The 18,877-nt window shown below is 43.5% G+C and overlaps 2 protein-coding genes across 2 annotated transcripts; one reads left to right on the top strand and one right to left on the bottom strand.

Annotated features, from left to right (window-relative positions):
- Nucleotides 1–393: 393 nt before the first annotated feature.
- On the bottom strand, nt 394–3,117 carry LOC308288408 (uncharacterized protein; the record flags this gene model as incomplete). The annotated part of the gene is made up of 2 exons (XM_080729843.1): nt 394–649; nt 2,804–3,117. The coding sequence occupies 2 exons, from the start codon at nt 3,115–3,117 to the stop codon at nt 394–396; spliced, it is 570 nt and encodes a 189-aa protein (XP_080585969.1).
- A 1,280-nt stretch (nt 3,118–4,397) lies between these two features.
- Nucleotides 4,398–18,801, top strand: dhcr24 (24-dehydrocholesterol reductase). The gene is made up of 9 exons (XM_080723621.1): nt 4,398–4,798; nt 5,744–5,899; nt 8,815–8,920; nt 10,512–10,630; nt 11,735–11,998; nt 14,537–14,680; nt 16,059–16,256; nt 17,348–17,526; nt 18,396–18,801. The coding sequence occupies exons 1-9, from the start codon at nt 4,568–4,570 to the stop codon at nt 18,547–18,549; spliced, it is 1,551 nt and encodes a 516-aa protein (XP_080579747.1). The 5' UTR covers nt 4,398–4,567; the 3' UTR covers nt 18,550–18,801.
- The last annotated feature ends 76 nt before the right edge of the window (nt 18,802–18,877 follow it).

Here is an 18,877-nt window from a genome sequence, read left to right as displayed (position 1 = left end):
CAAATGGCCCGCGGGCCGCCTATTGGGGAACCCTGCTGTACATACTCACATACCCACCCACAGACAGCTATCATCACTCTACTTGCGTGGCCTGCTGGCGCGCAAGTGCAAACTGATACAAGGCACCTGGACAGAGTGGAGGCTATTTCCAGGGGGCACTCTTTAGCTACTGAAGATGCAGCTTACAACATTTCTACATAGGAGAAATTCTTTCAACGTAAAATGTTACGTTCAAGTTCAGGAGAGTCCAGAAAAAGGCAATTATCCCAAATCACCATAGTAAATGCTGCATTCATGGTCTGGACTCTTCTGGAGAGGGCAGTGTTTTACCCAAATGGCAGGGGCCCAAGCCCCCCTTGATGTCTGCGTGTGTACGTGCCTGTGCACACAGTATCACACCTCAAAGCTTATCTCTCTGGAGCGTCCAAACAGAGGCTCTGACGCCAGGTGCGTGTCGGAGTACGCTCGCCGCATGTTGGTGGAGCTGCAGGTGATCTTGATGGCCTCCTCATATGGAGGAGGAGGCCCCATCCAGGGGGGAGGGTGCTGGGCAGGCGGCGGTGGTGCAGTGAAGCCCCCCCCATGGTGGTCCACCATGGGAGGGTAGTCAAACTCCTCCACGTGGAAGGCACACGGCGGCCGTTGTGACCTGTCGTACACAGTGAGGAAGAAATGATCTAACTGTTTTATTTACCATCACTTTATAAGACTTCTACAATACATTATGATATTTGGAAGCTTGTAAGGCGCGCCACAGACATATGCGTGAAACATCTTCTCCATATCGTCTGAGAATGGCCACTGGGAGCGCCGTACTAATGCATTGTCAATGGAAGGTTGTTTGGTGTTTTGACGTTGCCGTGTCTCTTGGCCAAAAGACAGGCTGCGGTTGAGCTAGAGACACGGCAACGACAAAAAACCAAACAACCTTCCATTGACAATGCATTAGTACGGCACCCCCAGTGGCCATTCTCAGACGATACGGAGAAGATGTTTCACGCATATGTGTGAGTCCAGCCTAAGAGCCTAAAGATGTCTCTCCACTAGGCCTAACAAATATTGTTTTGGTACGGCGTATCTTGTTATGGTTCAGTTTGTCCTTGAAGCAGCCACAGTATAACTATGGTCTCTGCCCTGTGCTCATTGGTAGAACAGAGAGAGGGAGAGAGAGAGAAAGAGAGAGACAGAGAGGAAAACTTGGGGCAACTAAAGTGTCTGTAGTTACAGATATCAGACACTAGATGGCGGACGCAGCTCTTTGTCAGAAGATGCTTTCAGATGGAGAGTATTTGACCCCTGGGTTCGGGTTAGGGTTTCTACCCACTTAGCCGATGATGATGATGATAGCCTACTGCTTAGGCTATAGGATTAGCATTATGTCTATATATATTTTCTTTCATTTGTGTCTTTCTGAACCATGTAGCCTACTTTCCCCGTGTTCACTAGGCCTGCCTACTTCCTGATATGTTTTGATTGATTGAATAGCCTAGTATACTTTATAAGCAGTTTGCATAGGAAAAGCACACAGGACAGTAATTCAGATACAAGGTCTAGGATTTAAACCCAAGAAAGCACTATATGGCGTGGGGTCCTTTTTTGTGCTCAATTCATATGAGATGCTCAACTCAAAAGTCTATGATGAGTGCCAATACAAGTTGCCAACACAAAACGCACACAAATAAAGTCGTCAGCAGCACTCACAAAAAATAAGTATATAGGCCTAAATATGTATCGCATTTTGATAATGCACATGCAGCATCAGAAGCAAACAGTTATTTGCTCAGCGTTCCTGAGACGTGTTGGTGTGAAGTCTGGTTTTAGATTTAGAACACATGCACACAAATGTGTGAACTTCCATTCTATAGGTTGGTATAGGCTTTTTAATGGGGGTTAAAATCTGTCACAATTCCTGGAGGAACTATTATTCCTGAATGATCATCAGCATTTAGGCCTATATAGGCCTAGCGCTTAGAGACGTAGATCTATCCATCTATAGTTTATTTATTGTAATTATTTGTTTATTTTATTTTAACTGTTTTGTATCCGTTTGCAGGCTAATTCGTTTTTTTAGTGTAGCTTATGTGTGTGTGTGTGTGTGTGCGTGTGCGTGTGCGTGTGCGTGTGCGTGTGCGTGTGCGTGTGTGTGTGTGTGTCTGTGTCTGTGTGTGTGTGTGTGTGTGTGTGTGTGTGTGTGTGTGTGTGTGTGTGTGTGTGTGTGTGTGTGTGTGTGTGTGTGTGTGTGTGTGTGTGTGTGTGTGTGTGTGTGTGTGTGTGTGCGTGCGCGCGCGCACAACTAGGCCTATGTTCAAGTCTATGCTAGTTTGTATAATTTCCAATCACATTCACTAATAAATTCTCACAAAGACAGAAGGATTGCTTCTTATTGAGAGAGGGGAAGATGGCAATTCAGACTGACAGGACTAAATTAAGCTATATGGAATTTAATTAATTTAATTTCCCATCCAGTTAATCAAATTGGACAAGTTCATTTGTGCAGGTCAACATTTCTGTCACTGAGTGAGAGACCACATTTGGCCATATTGGGCTGAGCCAAATCAGTTGAATTATTATATTTATATCTCAAGTGTTGTTGTGCGGTGATTCCGGTGAAGGCCTGGCTGTTGCAGTTGTGAGCTTGTAGATCTGCTATTGTCAGGAGAAAAACAAACTGAACATGTTTCTTAAAGTGTTTGAAAATGTTCTCTTATTAATGAACGACAATTAAGCCCAAAATAGGGGCGCCATCACCGCGCCAGGCCGAGTTCATTGAGTTCAACAACGTCAACACCCCAACATGACCCACCTTGGCAGGAACCCGGACTGGGACTCCGACATGTGGACCGCGAGGTGGTTGCTCCCAAAGTTGGGGTAGTCGTTGAAGGAGTAGTGCGGACACTCTCCGCTGTAGTCTCCGTGCGCGTAGCTGCTCCCCGCGCCGGGGCTCTTGCTGTTCATGGCCCAGAAGAGGCCCAGGATGAGCATGACGGCCCCCAGCACCACGCAGCACAGGGAGAAGGCCTGCAGGCGGCTCTGGTACGAGGCCAGGAAGGCGGTGGAGCCGCCCGTCACGATGAGGAACACCCCGATGAAGATGGCCCCGTGGTGGAGGGAAGGCATCGCGGCGCGCACGGCTCGCAATTTTTGGGTATACGGAAGGTTTAATGTCCGTTACGCATCACTACCATGGCACGGCGCGCGCTCTCCATGGATAGGTGTGAGTAGGATCCAGGAAAGGATGAGCCATGCACCTGCAGCTCTATTATGGGTGTTAAAACTCCTGTCTTAATTGAGTTGTGTCTTTCTCCATCACGTCTGTGTCCAAAATTGATGGTAAAATGGTCATGCTGATCATGAAGTCCTTGTGCGTAATCCTTAATGTCCAGATATTAGCCTGAAGTTGCTCCTTTGTGGAAGTTAAGGTATGAACTTAGGTTGTCTATTAAACCCAGGTTTGAAGCGCATCGTAGCTCTTGTGTGTTGACCGTGTGTTCTTCACCAGGGCAGATGGACCAGAGGATGACACACACACACACACGGCCCATTAAGGGATCTTTACTGGCGCCCCACCCTCTTTCTGTCTAATGTGTCTAAAGGGTACCACTTTATTCTAGTCAATGCGTGCGTGCACGCGCGCGTGTGTAAGTGAATGATTGAGTGCGTCGTGAGGGAGGGGGGTTGGAGACGGAGAGGGGAGCAATGCTATAACAGGACGCAAGATGCACTGTCAGTCAGTTGGCTATGACATTCAGTAACATTTTTTACGAGAAATATCACTTATAATTATGATGTTTTTGCATAGTATTCTTGTATATTTGTCTGTCATTAAATGGATGAATTGCAAACTGTTAAATTGAAGTGTTCAATCTATCGATCAATGCATTTGGAAGGCGAGATGTGTTTTGGTCATGATGATGATTCAAAGCATGTAGGCCAACGCTTGCAGGCTATGTTAAGTACTTTGGTTACAAAATATTGTGATTGTGTAGGCCTACATAACATATTAAAGCATTCTCCAGTCCCAATTCTCCAACTCGTCAAACTTCTATTCTATTCTATTCTATTCTATTAAGCGTCCCTAATTACCACTTACTGATTAGGTGCATTATACATACACACATTACATTGTAGTAACCTGCTACATCCATAGTTGGTACCAGCTGTTACTTAACTGCTGGAGAAATGCAGACCAGTGTGAATGGTGTGACGGCCACCGTGCTTTTCCATTGGCTCCTGCTTGGAGACGCCAACGCTCGGGCCATCCCTCCGTTCACACAGCAACCCTATCAGCGCGCGGCAGGGGCGGGTACAAGCCCACCACCTAGCCAGGCTGGCCAATCGGGGCGAAGGGGCAAAGTGTCAGGTTTTGGTGACACTGTCTCATCAATGAATGCGACTTCTTGTGCATGCATTGCAAGCATGCTACCTACCGCTGTCTAACAACACATAGATTTCGTGTCGAAGACAAAGTGCGATCCGCTTAGGAAATACTTTACTAAAACTGACAGCAGCTGATATACTGTTTGGCGAGGAATCCGGACTGATATCTGACCACGATCCGTAAGAAGCAATGGATCCATTATTGTATTTGGGTGTCCTGGCTGTCATGTTCCTATTGTGGATCAAAGTCAAAGGTCTGGATTATGTGATCGTCCACCAGAGGTGGATCTTTGTGTGCTTGTTCCTCCTGCCTCTGTCCGTGGTGTTTGATGTGTATTATTACCTGCGCGCCTGGTTGATATTCAAGATGTGCTCTGCACCCAAGAAACACGACCAGCGCGTCCGCGACATCCAACGACAGGTGAGTGAAGAGCTTGCTTACTTAACTTGTGTGTGTGTGTGTGTGTGTGTGTGTGTGTGTGTGTGCGTGCGTGCGTGTGTGCGTGCGTGCGTGCGTGTGTGTGTGTGTGCGCGCGCGCGCGCGCGCTTGCGCTCGTGAGTGCGCTCGTGCGTGTGTGTGTGTGTGTGTGAGTGTGAGTGTGAGTGTGAGTGTGAGTGTGTGTGTGTGTGTGTGTGTGTGTGTGTGTGTGTGTGTGTGTGTGTGTGTTTTGGTTTTGCCTACATATATTTCATATCTGACTGTAGTAGGCCTACTATGTGGACCGAATTATGACGGCACTGCACAGTAATTCATGAGCCATGAGGCCAACTGGAAAGATACAAAAATGAAATGCTCAATGATACAGAATACATTACAGATCCATCTAAAAAGAAAGAAAGAAAAAAAAAAGATACTGTAGCACCCCAAATCATAACTGACTGTGGAAACTTCCTACTTCAGGACAACTCTGACTTAAGAAGGTTGACATTTCTCTATTATAAATCCTTGTTTTGAGTGGTCTCCTGTAATATTGTAATATTTTGGAATATGGACTTTTGCACTAATTTGCATATACAGATGTGAGGGGATTTAATTTAATTTACTGTTTTAATTATATTTAAAACAAAACCCTCTCTCTCACACTTATGCCAGTGTGCCCGTGGTCACCCTCCCCTGTGCCAAAGTTGGCACCCGTGCCTATAAGGTTGCCAGCCTACCCCTGGCCTATGTTGACATAATGCAGCCCAGAATGAGTGACTCTCCCAGAGCCCAGGGACGGAAAAATTTGGAATTTAGTGTACCATTACTTCATCAAACACCCTCCCAACTTCAAGACATATTGTGAGAGGCATTGATGAATCTCACCACCCAGGGATATCTTTACATTGAATGCATGCATGCTGACGGCCATTTCATGTGTTTCAGGTGCGCGAGTGGAAAAAGGAAGGCGGCAAGAACCACATGTGTACGGGCCGTCCTGGCTGGCTGACGGTGTCTCTGCGGGTGGGAAAGTACAAGAAGACCAGTAAGAACATCATGATCAACATGATGGACATTCTGGACGTGGACACAGACAGACAGGTACTGTAGGAAGTAGGGATGGGCAATTAATCGGCCATCATATCGTTATCAGACGATGTCGGCCTTAAAATGCAATATCGGTATCGAACCGATATCAAAATAATATATCGGCTTGCCCAATTGCTCCCGGCAGGTATAAATAAAACCTTCGGGCAGGTGAAGTTGGCATTTGAGAGGGGACGCAACCGTCTAGGAAAAGTCAAATGAGCACGCACATCTTACAAAAACTTTCCGGGTGCTGAGCAAAAATACGTACAGAGCAGAAAGGAGGAGGCCCGCACACCGTCTTAAGCTCCCGAAGAGAAATTTTATTGGCAACGTTTCGACCCGCAAAGGGTCTTCGTCAGGCACGCAACCGTATCTGTCTAAACACCTGAACGTGGCCAGAGCGCTCTGTCTTCTGGTCTGTGGAATGTAAAATAAGAGCTCCGTTTACCTACAGTATAATGTGCTGTTTTTACTGTTGCTACACTTAAAAATATAAAATAAGTTTGAAACCATATACATATTCAATCATAGCTAGGTAGGTATTTGGATTTGGAGGTATTGAGGTATGGCATTTCATCACACAGCCCCAGAAAGTAAAGAAATACGTGTTAAATTGAGCGGTAATTACAATCTTACCTATCATCTTATAATGGACTACTTAGTACTTACTTTTCGGGCAAGTGGGCATGACCTTTGGGAAAGTAGAATGTGACCTGTACTTGCCCAACGGGCAAGTGCCTCTGAGGCCTTAGTGTCAAGGCTGTATAATAATTATGTTGAATTCTTTTTTTTTAAAGCCTCAAAAAAGCTTTTGTGATGATGAAGGCTGATGATGAAGGTGTTTTCTGGGGAAGCTGTGCATTTTTGTAACAAGTTGGAACATTTTTAAATAAAAATACTACATTCATTCTGTTTCAATAACGGTGCATCCCTAGTTTTGGTATAAAGAGGCATGGCTTTTTCAAATGGACAAAGTTATTATATCTTTTTTAATACAGAATGAGATCACATTGAGTGCGACCGAAGGTCGCATATACTCTGAAGAACCGTGTCGCTTGAGTGTCCTTCCGTAACCTCTGTGATGTCAGTGTGATGTCAGCGAGTTGTGACATCACTTCCTGTACGGGGCGGCTACACAAAATGTGGATAACACTATATATGGAGAAAGTCCATTCCATCATGTCATATGGGACTACCGTCATAGACAGTAGCCATTGTTAGGCCAACTCAATGGACTGAGTCACAGTGATGTAACTCAGTACACATCATTGCTCTGAATTTGATTGCATGGCAAAGGGAAAGTTGCTAAAGTCCTGTGTAGCCGCCTCGTACAGGAAGAGATGGGGACTTGAGGTCACGAGTCAGGACTTGAACCTGGAGAAAAGAAAATGTAACAAGGAGGTGGCAACGGGGCGGCCAGATAAAGTTATTAGGCCTGGATCCAACTTTAAGTCGACGCACATGATTCCAGAAGTGTAGTGCTTATTCGCTCTTGTATCAAACCGGTACTCGAAACGTTCTTAGAATTTAACATATTTTCTAAAGTAAATATGGGGGCGGCTGTGTTAAGAACGTTTCGTTGTCAAGCTCAACGTCGGGCATTTGGACCTATACATGGAGAGATGGAGCGAACCCGTTTGGCCTAACATGGAGATGTGGATAACACTATATATGGAGATAGTCCAGTCCATCATGTCATATGGAACTATCGTCATAGACAGTAGCCATTGTTAGGCCGGAGTCAATTGCTGTCTGTCTGACTGTCTGTACAGGAAGTGATGTCACATAACATACTTTTTATGCCCATATATGAGTCATTCTGTACCACATCTCCATGTTTAGGCAAACTCCACACAGAAAGGCCCTATCGCTCACACCCTAGGTTGGGTTGGCGTGTTCTCCCCGTGTCTCCTAGGGTTGATATCCTCACAAAACAACAACTAGAATCATCAGAGAAACGCTGTGGTTGGCCAGATGGTCAAGAATTGGCGCGACCTCGCCCTTTAGGGCGAGGTTGCATGTCACCCTGAGGTCGCATATCACCCTCGGGTGTCTTACTAGTATAGGCTTATATCGGTTATCGGCCATAACAGCGATTAATTATATTGGCAACACATTCTCACCCCCAAGGTGTCAGATACCTGATGCCTTGTCAAGTACCATAATGCTTCAAGTGGGGGACGCCACGGCTATGCCTACTGCTTCATGTAGGGGACGCTTCGGGTATGCCCAGTGGTCTAAGAAACGCTCTAAGAGACGCTCCTGATCACGCCAACTATCCATGACGGAGCCGCGCCGTCTCATCCACCGATGAGCCCCGGGAGTCGCGGCCGAGCGAGCGGTAGCGAGCGAGTCGCCTTGACGACCGATGCGAACTCAGCGACGTTACAGAGTTATGTGCCGTTATGGAAAAAATTGTACATTTTGACCAGGGGACTGCTTCTGCGCCCAATGTGACTCAAACTGGACTACTGCAGCAGTGTCCACGTTGCGTCAGTATCCACGTTGTCAAAGATAAAAACAGGCGGTTTGGTCAGCCGTTTCGCTAGCTCAGTCGGTATGGTTGCATGGCTACGATCACTAAGGCCCAGGTTCGATTCCCACTAACGGTAGATACATATTCGAGTAAACATGTGTCGGTCGCGCATGCGCACTAAGACTCTCCCTCTGCTTCCATAGATAGACGCCGAAAGCATCCCAGCACGTCTGAAAGGATGACGCCGAAAGCGAGTCTGAAGCGTGTCAGGGGGGTGAAGCAGGGGGGGTGAGAACGGGCTGATATTGGATATTGATATCATCCAGAAATGTCATGTCTCCCAAATACGTATATACTATTATGTATATATAAAACGATGATGATGAATTTGTCTGTGGCTCTTTTTTCCGATGCTAGAAGTTTATCACCAGCGCTAGCTCTCTGTTGGCAGGTGGTGCGAGTGGAGCCCCTGGCCAACATGGGACAGGTGACCGCTCTCCTCACTTCCATTGGCTGGACACTGCCAGTGCTGCCTGAACTGGACGACCTCACCGTGGGTATGTATTTAACCCAATAGAACCAGGAAAGCATCTGTGTCTTTTTTTATAGCAGATCTACAAGCTCATCACAGCTCAATGCTGGCTTTGTGCTGCACTATGAGCTTGTAGGTCTGCTATTTTTTAAAGATCTTTTTTTGAAAGAATATGTGGCAAAACGTTGTATATGTATGTATTTTTTTAAGCAAGCATTTTTGACTCAAATATTTGCTTCTGGAGGTCCTTGGAACAAAATATTTTGAGATGGGGGTCACGGCCAATTACATATAATTTTGGGGGTCTTTGACAAGGTTTAAGCACCACTGATATAGCAATATACCGTAGTTTTTCTGAAAACTGTTAGGATTTAGAAGATTCTTTTTTATAATCGGCCTCAGGTCTTATTAATGGGTTAACTGCTTCCAACCTTGGGTCTTGGGGTCACCGAATTTGCGTCCTAAAATGCTTAAGTGGTATATGAGCATCACTAGAATTCAACCTAGTAAAACGAACTTCTCCAAAGACCCTGCGCTTCTTAGAAATACAGACATGTTCATTGTTCTGTGACGCAGAACTCCTCTGTTAACCACTTAAACCCAGTGTTGACCGGGGTTACCCAGGGCTCTCTCTATCCATGGCCCCCTATTTCTTCTCTCTCTCTCTCTATACCAGTGGTTATCAAAGTGGGGCACGGGGACCCACAGGGGGTCCCCAGCAAAAGTAGTTAACATAGCATCACAATCATTTTAATCCATAATGTTATAACCTTATAATGTTGGTGTTGGCTATTCAAAAATAGAAGATCTACTAGCTCACATCGTCAAGCTTCAATCTTGTAAATCTATTTCTTTGTAATTTTTAAAATGTTTTGAAGTTTCAATTTAACATAAATCTTCTCTTCTGGGGTTCCTCCCTGGCACAAAACATTCTGAGATGGGGGTCCGTCCGTGGTCAAACCCCAGCTGCTCTATACCAAATCTCTTTCACTGAAAACATCAGATGCGACACATTTGGGTGCTTGTAGATCTTCTATTTTCACTTTAACGTTCACCTATTACGACATCATGCCCAGAATAGGGATGCTAGGGGGTTCAAGTGGACAATCATTGTATCCTGTGTGGAGCTTGGTGGACATCTCTAATTGGGTTAGGGGATTGATGCTGCTGCTTCAAAGACAAAACCGGGAGGAAATGGCCCTGCGGAGCTCAGTGCGCTACAGGATCAGATTGCATAATGGGTTTCCTGATGCCATAAAGTGGACATCAACAGCCTAATGTTTTCCCATCAGGGCGCTGTGCGTTCATTCATCTCTTACAACACACACACACACACACACATACACAGCAGCACGCAGCGCATACACAGCGTGCACACATTCGCAGACACACGCAGGATGTTTGTTCTTTGAAAGAGTTGGACAACGTTACCTTCTGCTTGTGTTTGCTTAATGTTGCAAATACTCCCTCTAACCCCCCTCTCTCTCTCCTTCTCTCTCTCTTTCCTCCCTCCCCTCTTCTATCTTTGTCTCTCTCCACATCTCTCTATTGTTCTCTCTCCCATCTCCCCCTCCCTCTCTCCATCCTCCTCTGTCTCTCTCCTCTCTCTCTCCCAGGTGGCTTGGTGATGGGTACAGGCATCGAGTCATCCTCTCATATATACGGGCTGTTTCAGCACATCTGTGTTGCATTTGAGCTGGTGTTGGCTGATGGCAGCCTGGTTCGCTGCACAGAGGTGAGCAGTGAGCTGTATGAAAAAAATAAAAGAAATTATATATATATATATATATATATATATATATATTAGGGATGCGGTATCGGTACTCGTGGTATCGGTACTCGCCCCGATACCGGCCTATTTTCCGGTATCGGTACTCGTCCGATACTGCTCACAAAGCGCCCGAGTACCCTGTGTGTTCTGCCACTTCGCCTTTCTCTCTCTCAAAGTATCAAAAGTAAAAATACAAAATGTTTGAGCATAGCAGATCTAGAAGATCATGCACAGTACAGGAATTTCCATGGGCTAAACCTGAAAAAAAAGTGAAATGTGTGGCAGTTGTGGCATGTTCTGGGAAAGCAATGCAATGTAATGTGTTATATACAGCCAGAAAGTGAGGAACATCTGATAAAAAAAAAGAAAAAAAAAGAAATTTAAAGACATTTTGTATCATTAATTGTACTCGTATCGGTACTCGGTATCGGCGAGTACTCAAAATGAAGTACTCGTACTTGTACTCGGTCAGCAAAAAAGTGGTATCGGGACATCCCTAATATATATATATATATATTAATATACTACACCCGAGTGCAACCAAATATAAAATGACTTTTCTTAGGACTACTTGATCTCTTCTCCACTAGTCCCTCCCTTTATCCCTCCCCTTATTTGTTGACGAAATTGTCAATATTTAGTCTTAGACTTTGTCATCATAGCTTAGTTTTTAGTTGGTGTTCCTCAGTGAAAAAAGGTAGTCGACGAACATTTTCCGTCATAGTTTTAGTCGACGACATTAACACTGCCATCAAACAGACCCTCCAGAAAAATGTGATTATGCGATTGCAGAATTTCCCGCATAATCAGCCAAATGGTGCAGATTATGCGGGGGTCACATGTTTTCCAAAAGGCTGCATGTTACATATTTCGCAACTTTTCGCATATTCGGCAACTTTACCGCATAAAATCACATACAAACCATCATACTTCATCGCAAAATCAAGGATTTTTGCCCGCATAATCAATAATTTTAGTCTGCATAATCAAGGATTTTTGCCCGTGTTTTTCTGGATCAAAGTCATAACTCCTCCTGGTATTTCTCTGTGGTTCTTCTCACCCCTCCAGGAGGAGAACTCTGACCTGTTCCACGCCGTCCCGTGGTCCTGTGGAACCCTGGGCTTCCTGGTGGCAGCAGAGATCAAGATCATCCCGGCCAAGCCCTGGGTGAAGCTCCGCTACGAGCCTGTCAGGGGACTGGACAACATCGTGCGGCAATTCAGCGAGGCGTCGGCGGACAAGGAGAACGCCTTCGTGGAGGGTCTCCAGTACAGCCTGGACACCGCTGTGGTCATGACGGGAACCATGAGCGACCACGCAGAGCCTGACAAGGTATGAGCAGACTGCTGGAAGAAGTACTTGTGTGTTTTATTTAAAGGACGATTTTGCTACTTTTCAACCCATCTTAATGTTCATTATAAAATAGCACAATTTCTTTCTACTTGGTCCAAGTCTCTTAGGAGAGCCATGGGAAGTTCAGAAACCCATCATCTTGTGACTTCATCATTTGACAGATTTTATTTAAAAAAAAACTATATTTTTGAAAAAATATTTAGATTTGTTTTATCACGAGAACAATGGCTTTCCACTTTAACATTGCAACTTTCTATTCGCTTGGATTACCGATGATGTCACAAGATGATGGGTTTCTGACCTGCCTGCAGCCCTCTTCTGAGACACAGACCAAGTAGAAAAGAATTATGCTATTTTATCATTAACATTAGTGAGGACCAATTATTTGAAGATTGGTTGAAAAGTGGTGTAGTCGTCCTTTAAGTAACAACAATACTGCAATGCAGAAATACTCTGTTACAAGTAAAAGTCTGGTAATCAAAATGTGCTTGAGTAAAAGTACAAAAGTAGGCTATTGGCATCAAAATATACCAAAAAGTACCAAAAGTAAAAGTACTAGCTATGTATGAAGAATGTCTAAATTGTCTAAAGTGTGTAAAGGTCTTTTGAAAATAGCAGGGCTGGTTTTCAAATAGCCAAGTTTAAATAGGGTTGAAGAAAGTAAAAAATACTTGAGAATTGGCATCCAGGGCTTGTTCATGGTTAGGGCTGCGTTATCGACGTTATAGTGATTTGGTAATATGAAACTAGACACCACCTGGGATTTGGGATATCATAATGTCATAGTGATATGGCATTAGTGTATTTCCCTGGCTTTAGTAAACACAGCATTACATTAAATAGTAATGTGATTTTATGAGCTTACTTGGCTGTTTTCAGTGGTGTGTTCTACCAGTATACGACGTACTGTATATACATAATTACGTAGTATACTCAAACCGAAAATTTAAAAAGGAAAAATACAAGAATTAGCGTACCTGAGACACTGAAGAAGGGGTTGGGGGAAGAATGTGCACTTCAGTCGCCTTTTTCAGATGATAATGCAGTGTCCATGTGAAGGCTGGTGTGTGGCTACTGAGGTGAGAATGACCATGAGAGTGTCAAAGTACTTCACACGCCAAGATATACTAATTTAGTATTACATTCGGTGACCGTGTGCGTCTATGCGCGCGCATGTGCTTTACGTGAGGGAAGAATTATGGAATACCTTCTTATAAAAATACTAGACTACAGCACTGGCTGTTTTGTCTATTTTTCTTTTGTTATTTTATAGGCATTAAGTAAGCCTTGCAGAGCTATGTGGCCCATAGCCAATTAGACCTCCCAGTATCAGGCCGGACGCTCTAACCACAAGGCCTGGGCATTACTGATGATTATTGATCAAAAATCCAATTTAATATTATATAAATACATTTAAAACCACACTGACATGAGACCTGCTGTAGAGCTTTCCTCTTCTTCACTGTATGTTACCGTCTGGAAGGAAACTGTAACAAGATATGGCTGCTGTTGGGTGGAAACATCATATGTCCAGACGTTACTTTTCTGAATTTAAATTCAGAAGTAGCAAAAATAGAAGATCTACAAGCTCAAGCCGCGTCGCATCACTGCGCGTTTTGAGCTTGTAGATCAGCTATTTTTGCTACTTTTGTGCGAGCACTAGTATGACGAAGTAGGGCGTTCATTTATGAAAACACATAAAAAGTTATATATGGAGAATGGAGATACAAGATTTCTGCCCGACGATATTCAACTTTAGACATGCTTTTTCTTTAGAACCCTTTCTATCTATTGTCCTTTGTTTTAAATGAATGAATGAACTTGCGTTCTGCTAAATGGTTTTATTGTGCAGGCATATCATACAGTGAGTTTGTATCTGAGCTCTATCTATTATCAGGGCTCCTTTGTTAAAGAGACCCTTGTCTCAGCGGGATCTCCCTCTATAGACTTGTAAACATATTGTGTTACATATTGATGATCGATTGATCTAAATTTAGATACACATGATTTATCTGTGCGTGTATTACGTACAGTATGTATCGATTGATTGATCAATCGAGGATGTGCAACTTTTAATGCATTTACGTTCTCAACTCAAGCATTATTTAATGTGAACACTAAGAGTTGAGGAATTACATTTTGTATAACACGGTTGGTTCTATTACCAAAAAGGAAAAAAATGCAGATTTACAAAAAATAGCAGATCTACATGCTCACCACTGAGCATGTAGATCGTCTATTTTCAAAATATCTGACTCTAATATTTGACAGTTTGGCCAATGTTTAATTTGTCATTTTAAAGATATTAAACAATCCTTAAATTGTCCCTTTAGCAATGTGCAGATACCCTGTATACACTTGTTGCACATTACGTTAATCATCTGGGGACCCCCCAAAAATAATCTGAGGACCCCCCTGGGAGTTGAGAACCACTGATTTAAAATAACTGAAATGCTCTCGTCCTGTGTGTGTGTGCGTGCGTGCGTGCATTCGCACGTGCGTTTCTCTCTCAACCAGATCAACAGAATTGGCCTGCACTTCAAGCCGTGGTTCTTCAAGCACGTGGAGAGCTACCTGCAGAAGGACTGCAGTGCGGTGGAGTACATCCCTCTCAGACAGTACTACCACAGACACACACCCAGCATCTTCTGGGAGCTCCAGGTAGGGCTGACACACCATCACCACATTTTAAACTCCATGACACAAATAATTGCGATTAATGATTTAATTGCTTTTGGTTTGAACATTGGAACATATGAATACAAATGTAATATATTATGTTTGCCGTTTAGGCTTGGTAAACAATCATTGCACAGGGCAGATTTAAAAATATTAATAAAATCTACTAGCTCATACCACATCACATCCGTCGCGTTGTGAGCTAGTAGATCTGCTATTTCTGCTATTTTCTGAGATGTGTGAACATTTTCCAACATGAACACACAATTATGTTGATTATTTTAAAAATAATTGTGATTATATCAAAAATGCGATTATGTAAAATAATTGTGACAGGCCTAACTTAGGTACTCTAGGACACACACACACACACACACACACACACACACACACACACACACACACACACACACACACACACACACACATACAAACATGATGTAGAAGAGTTTTCCATGTGCATTAGAAAGATTATGATGAAAAACCTTTTATCTGCCAGTTAGTCATCATCTTCCCATTCCTCTTCCCTGCACATTTCTCCGCATTGCACGCACGCACGCACACACACACACACACACACACACACACACACACACACACACACACACACACACACACACACACACACATACACACACACACACACACACACACACACACACACACACACACACACACACACACACACACACACACACATTGTACCATTAGCCATTAGTACACTGAATGAGTTTTGGGGGTCATTGCTTTCCATAACCATAAAATCTGTGTGATGAATTATGCACACTATTGATTGGGCTCTATTTGCTTTTGCTTTTGTTTCTTTTTCCTTTTTTTTAAATTATTGTTTTACATTTTCACCCAAATGTAGCCAGTGCCAGTTTCCCCCAAATATGTAGGCCCCCCCTGCCAACCCTTACTGGTGGTATCGAGGCAGTGTAGTCAACTCCCTTGGGTCCTTAGCAATACACATGATTGCTTGATTGGTTCTTGAGATATTTGAAGGACAGATACACAAACTGATTCCTGGAATTTATAGTTAGATATCTGTTTTTTCCTCTTCAGCTGTTCACCCTCAGGGAATCAGTTTACTTTACACGTTTTGTTGTTAAAGAATCATTAGAGTTGTTCTTGTGTCTCAAAAAGCTAAAACACCTGTTCATGATAAAATAGTTGGCAAATGGGTGAAGTGATTTAAGGGTAAATTGCCAGGTACTCACTTGGCACAAACATATTGATTGCTTCTGTGTAATAATAATCATCATCATAATATTCATGCTTGCTTGATCAAGCAGAATGTGCTTAATGTAGGTGAGGGCATTAACTACTGTACGTTCTTAATGTGTTTCATCTTCTCTAGGACATCATCCCGTTTGGGAACAACCCTGTGTTCCGCTGGGTGTTTGGCTGGATGGTTCCCCCCAAGATCTCCCTGCTGAAGCTGACCCAGGGAGAGACCATCAGACGGCTGTATGAGCAGCACCACGTGGTCCAGGACATGCTGGTCCCCATGAAGCACCTGGAGGCTGCCATCACACGCTTCCACCAGGACATCAATGTAAGACACACACACACACACACACACACACACACACACACACACACACACACACACACTCACGTACACGCACGCACGCACGCACACACACACACACACACACACACACACACACACACACACACACACACACACAGATAGCACATACTTTAAAGCAGAACTATGTAACTTTTTAACAACTATATAGCACACTGTTTCCCAAAACAGTGGGTCGGACCGATGGGTTACAGACCGATTTGTGTGGGTCGCGAGTAAATATCCCCTTTGTTTTTTCTACATTTCAAAAGATTTTAAAAAGTTTAAACAAAAAACTAATTTTCACAAACACATAAAAACAAGCAGATCTACAAGCGCACAACGAGAATGCAGAGAAACCGCGTAGTGCCTCAGGAAACAGGATCACATGTAAACCAAGAACCTACTGTAGCATCAGTCTAATATAGTATACATTTATTGTTGCTGTGTGTAATGTTAATCCTACATTATGAATTAGATGAATAAAAGTTACATTCATATTTTTACGTTAATAAAACATACAATTTCACATGAAAAATGTAATAACATTTTAAATTAACACTCAAATACCTGGAACGCGCCCGAGTCACGTTAGATTTTAACCACTTTAACCACTATTTTATGCCTTAACCATTGAAAAATAGCAGATATACAAGCTCACAGCGCGGCACCGAGTGCCGCGCTGCGAGCTTGTAGATCTGCTATTTTTCAATGGTTAAGGCATAAAATAGTGGTTAAAGTGGTTAAAGTGGTTATTTTTGAAAAAACATGAAAATGTGTGCAAGTCTTTGAATATCTTTGACCCGAACTTTGACCCGACTTCCAAATCCTTCCTCTAAATCAGTGGTTCTCAAACTTTTTCATGTCAAGGACCCCCAAAATTACAGGTATTTAGCCACGGACCCCCATCTCAAAACATGTTGTTCCAGGGACCCCCCCCCCAGAAGCAAATATTTGAGTTACAAATGTTCGCTTTTAAATAGATATATTCAAAGACTTGCAAAGAAAAATCATGATTTTTAAATGGGGTAATAGTTACATTATGAATCCTATCCATATGTGTGTTCTTGTTCCAGGTGTATCCTCTGTGGTTGTGTCCCTTCATGCTGTTCCCAGGCCGGGGCATGGTCCACCCTAAAGGCCAGGAGGAGGAGCTCTACGTGGACATAGGAGCGTACGGAGAGCCCAGAGTCAAGCACTTTGAGGCCAGGGCCACCACACGTCAGCTGGAGAAGTTTGTCAGAGATGTGCACGGGTAGGGCTGTCACAATTATTACATAATCGTCTACTCGTGATTATTTGACATAATCGTGATTATTTTTCATAATCGTCATAATCGTTTCCATGTCAAAAATTGACATAAATCAATGTTCTTTTTTAAGTATAAAGTTGTCAAATATGTCAAGTAATTTCTTGGTTTATTTAGCTTATGTGTCATATCTACCATGTGCAACTTCAAAGCCTAAAAGCCAAACAGAAATGTAATTGTCAACGACAAATACACAATTAAATCGTTAATCGCAATTATTTGAGAGAAATGAGAAAATATGTGGCACGCCCCCGGTGGCTCAACGACTTACTGCACTGACTAAACAACTGATGTCTACTAAATGGTAAATGGTGCATTTATTTAGTGCTTTTATCCAAGGCGCTTTACATAGATCGTGCATTACACATACATTCATACACCGATGGCGGAGGAAACCATGCAAGGGTGCTCGGATTCGAACTGGGAAACCTTCAGGAACCCTTCGTGCTCTAATGACGGTTTCTCTACCCCTGAGCAGTTGAACCACTTTAACTAGGCACTTTAATTAGGCATTTTGAAAATAGCCGATCTACACGCTCACAACACGTCACATCATGATGCTTGTAGATCTGCAATATTTTCGAGTAGTTTTTAAATAAATTAACAATTTGGAATGCTTTGGAAACATTACAACACAAATATTGTATGGGGGTCCCCATGGGACAAAATATGTTCAGATGGTGGTCCACGGCCAACTATATACCAATTTGGAGGGTCCTTGACATGACAACGTTTTAGAACTAGGCTATAACATGTTTATTATACTATGTTTATTATACTATTTATTTATCATCCTGTTGCTGTTCCCCTGGCAGGTACCAGATGTTGTATGCAGATGTGTACATGGACCGAGAGGAGTTCTGGGAGATGTTTGATGGAACACTGTATCACCGGCTGAGGGGGGAGCTGGGCTGCAAGGACGCCTTCCCCGAGGTTTATGACAAAATATGCAAATCAGCACGACACTGACCCACTGAGCACTGAGCACTCCCCTGGTCTCATACACCCAGCGGTCTCTTAAACCACTCAACCACATGTGCAGAAAATAGCAGAGCTTAATGTACACCTGCTATATTCAGCGGGGAAATATCGCAATTTCAACATAACATTATTTTGACTACGGGCATCGGCAGGTTAGCTACTCACCTGCGTCGGGGTTACCGAGTTTAGGGTTAGGGTTTGGGTTAGGTTTAGGCATAGAGGTTAACATTCACCAGCGTCGGCAGGTTAGCTACTCACCAGGTTAACATTCCCCTGCGTCGAAATACTGGGACGTAGAACAAATGTTATGTCGAAA

The sequence above is a fragment of the Nannobrachium achirus genome, assembly GCF_963921795.1.
Source record: "Nannobrachium achirus genome assembly, chromosome: 1".
Classification (NCBI taxonomy): Eukaryota; Metazoa; Chordata; class Actinopteri; order Myctophiformes; family Myctophidae; genus Nannobrachium; species Nannobrachium achirus.
This window is presented reverse-complemented; position numbering and strand designations above follow the sequence as displayed.

Excerpts from the sequence above, each read along its gene's own strand:
- dhcr24 (XM_080723621.1), top strand. The coding sequence starts at position 4,568 with ATGGATCCATTATTGTATTTGGGTGTCCTGGCTGTCATGTTCCTATTG. Across the intron at positions 11,999-14,536 it reads ACCACGCAGAGCCTGACAAG|ATCAACAGAATTGGCCTGCA; the intron begins GTATGAGCAGAC and ends TCTCTCAACCAG. Across the intron at positions 16,257-17,347 it reads GCTTCCACCAGGACATCAAT|GTGTATCCTCTGTGGTTGTG; the intron begins GTAAGACACACA and ends TTCTTGTTCCAG.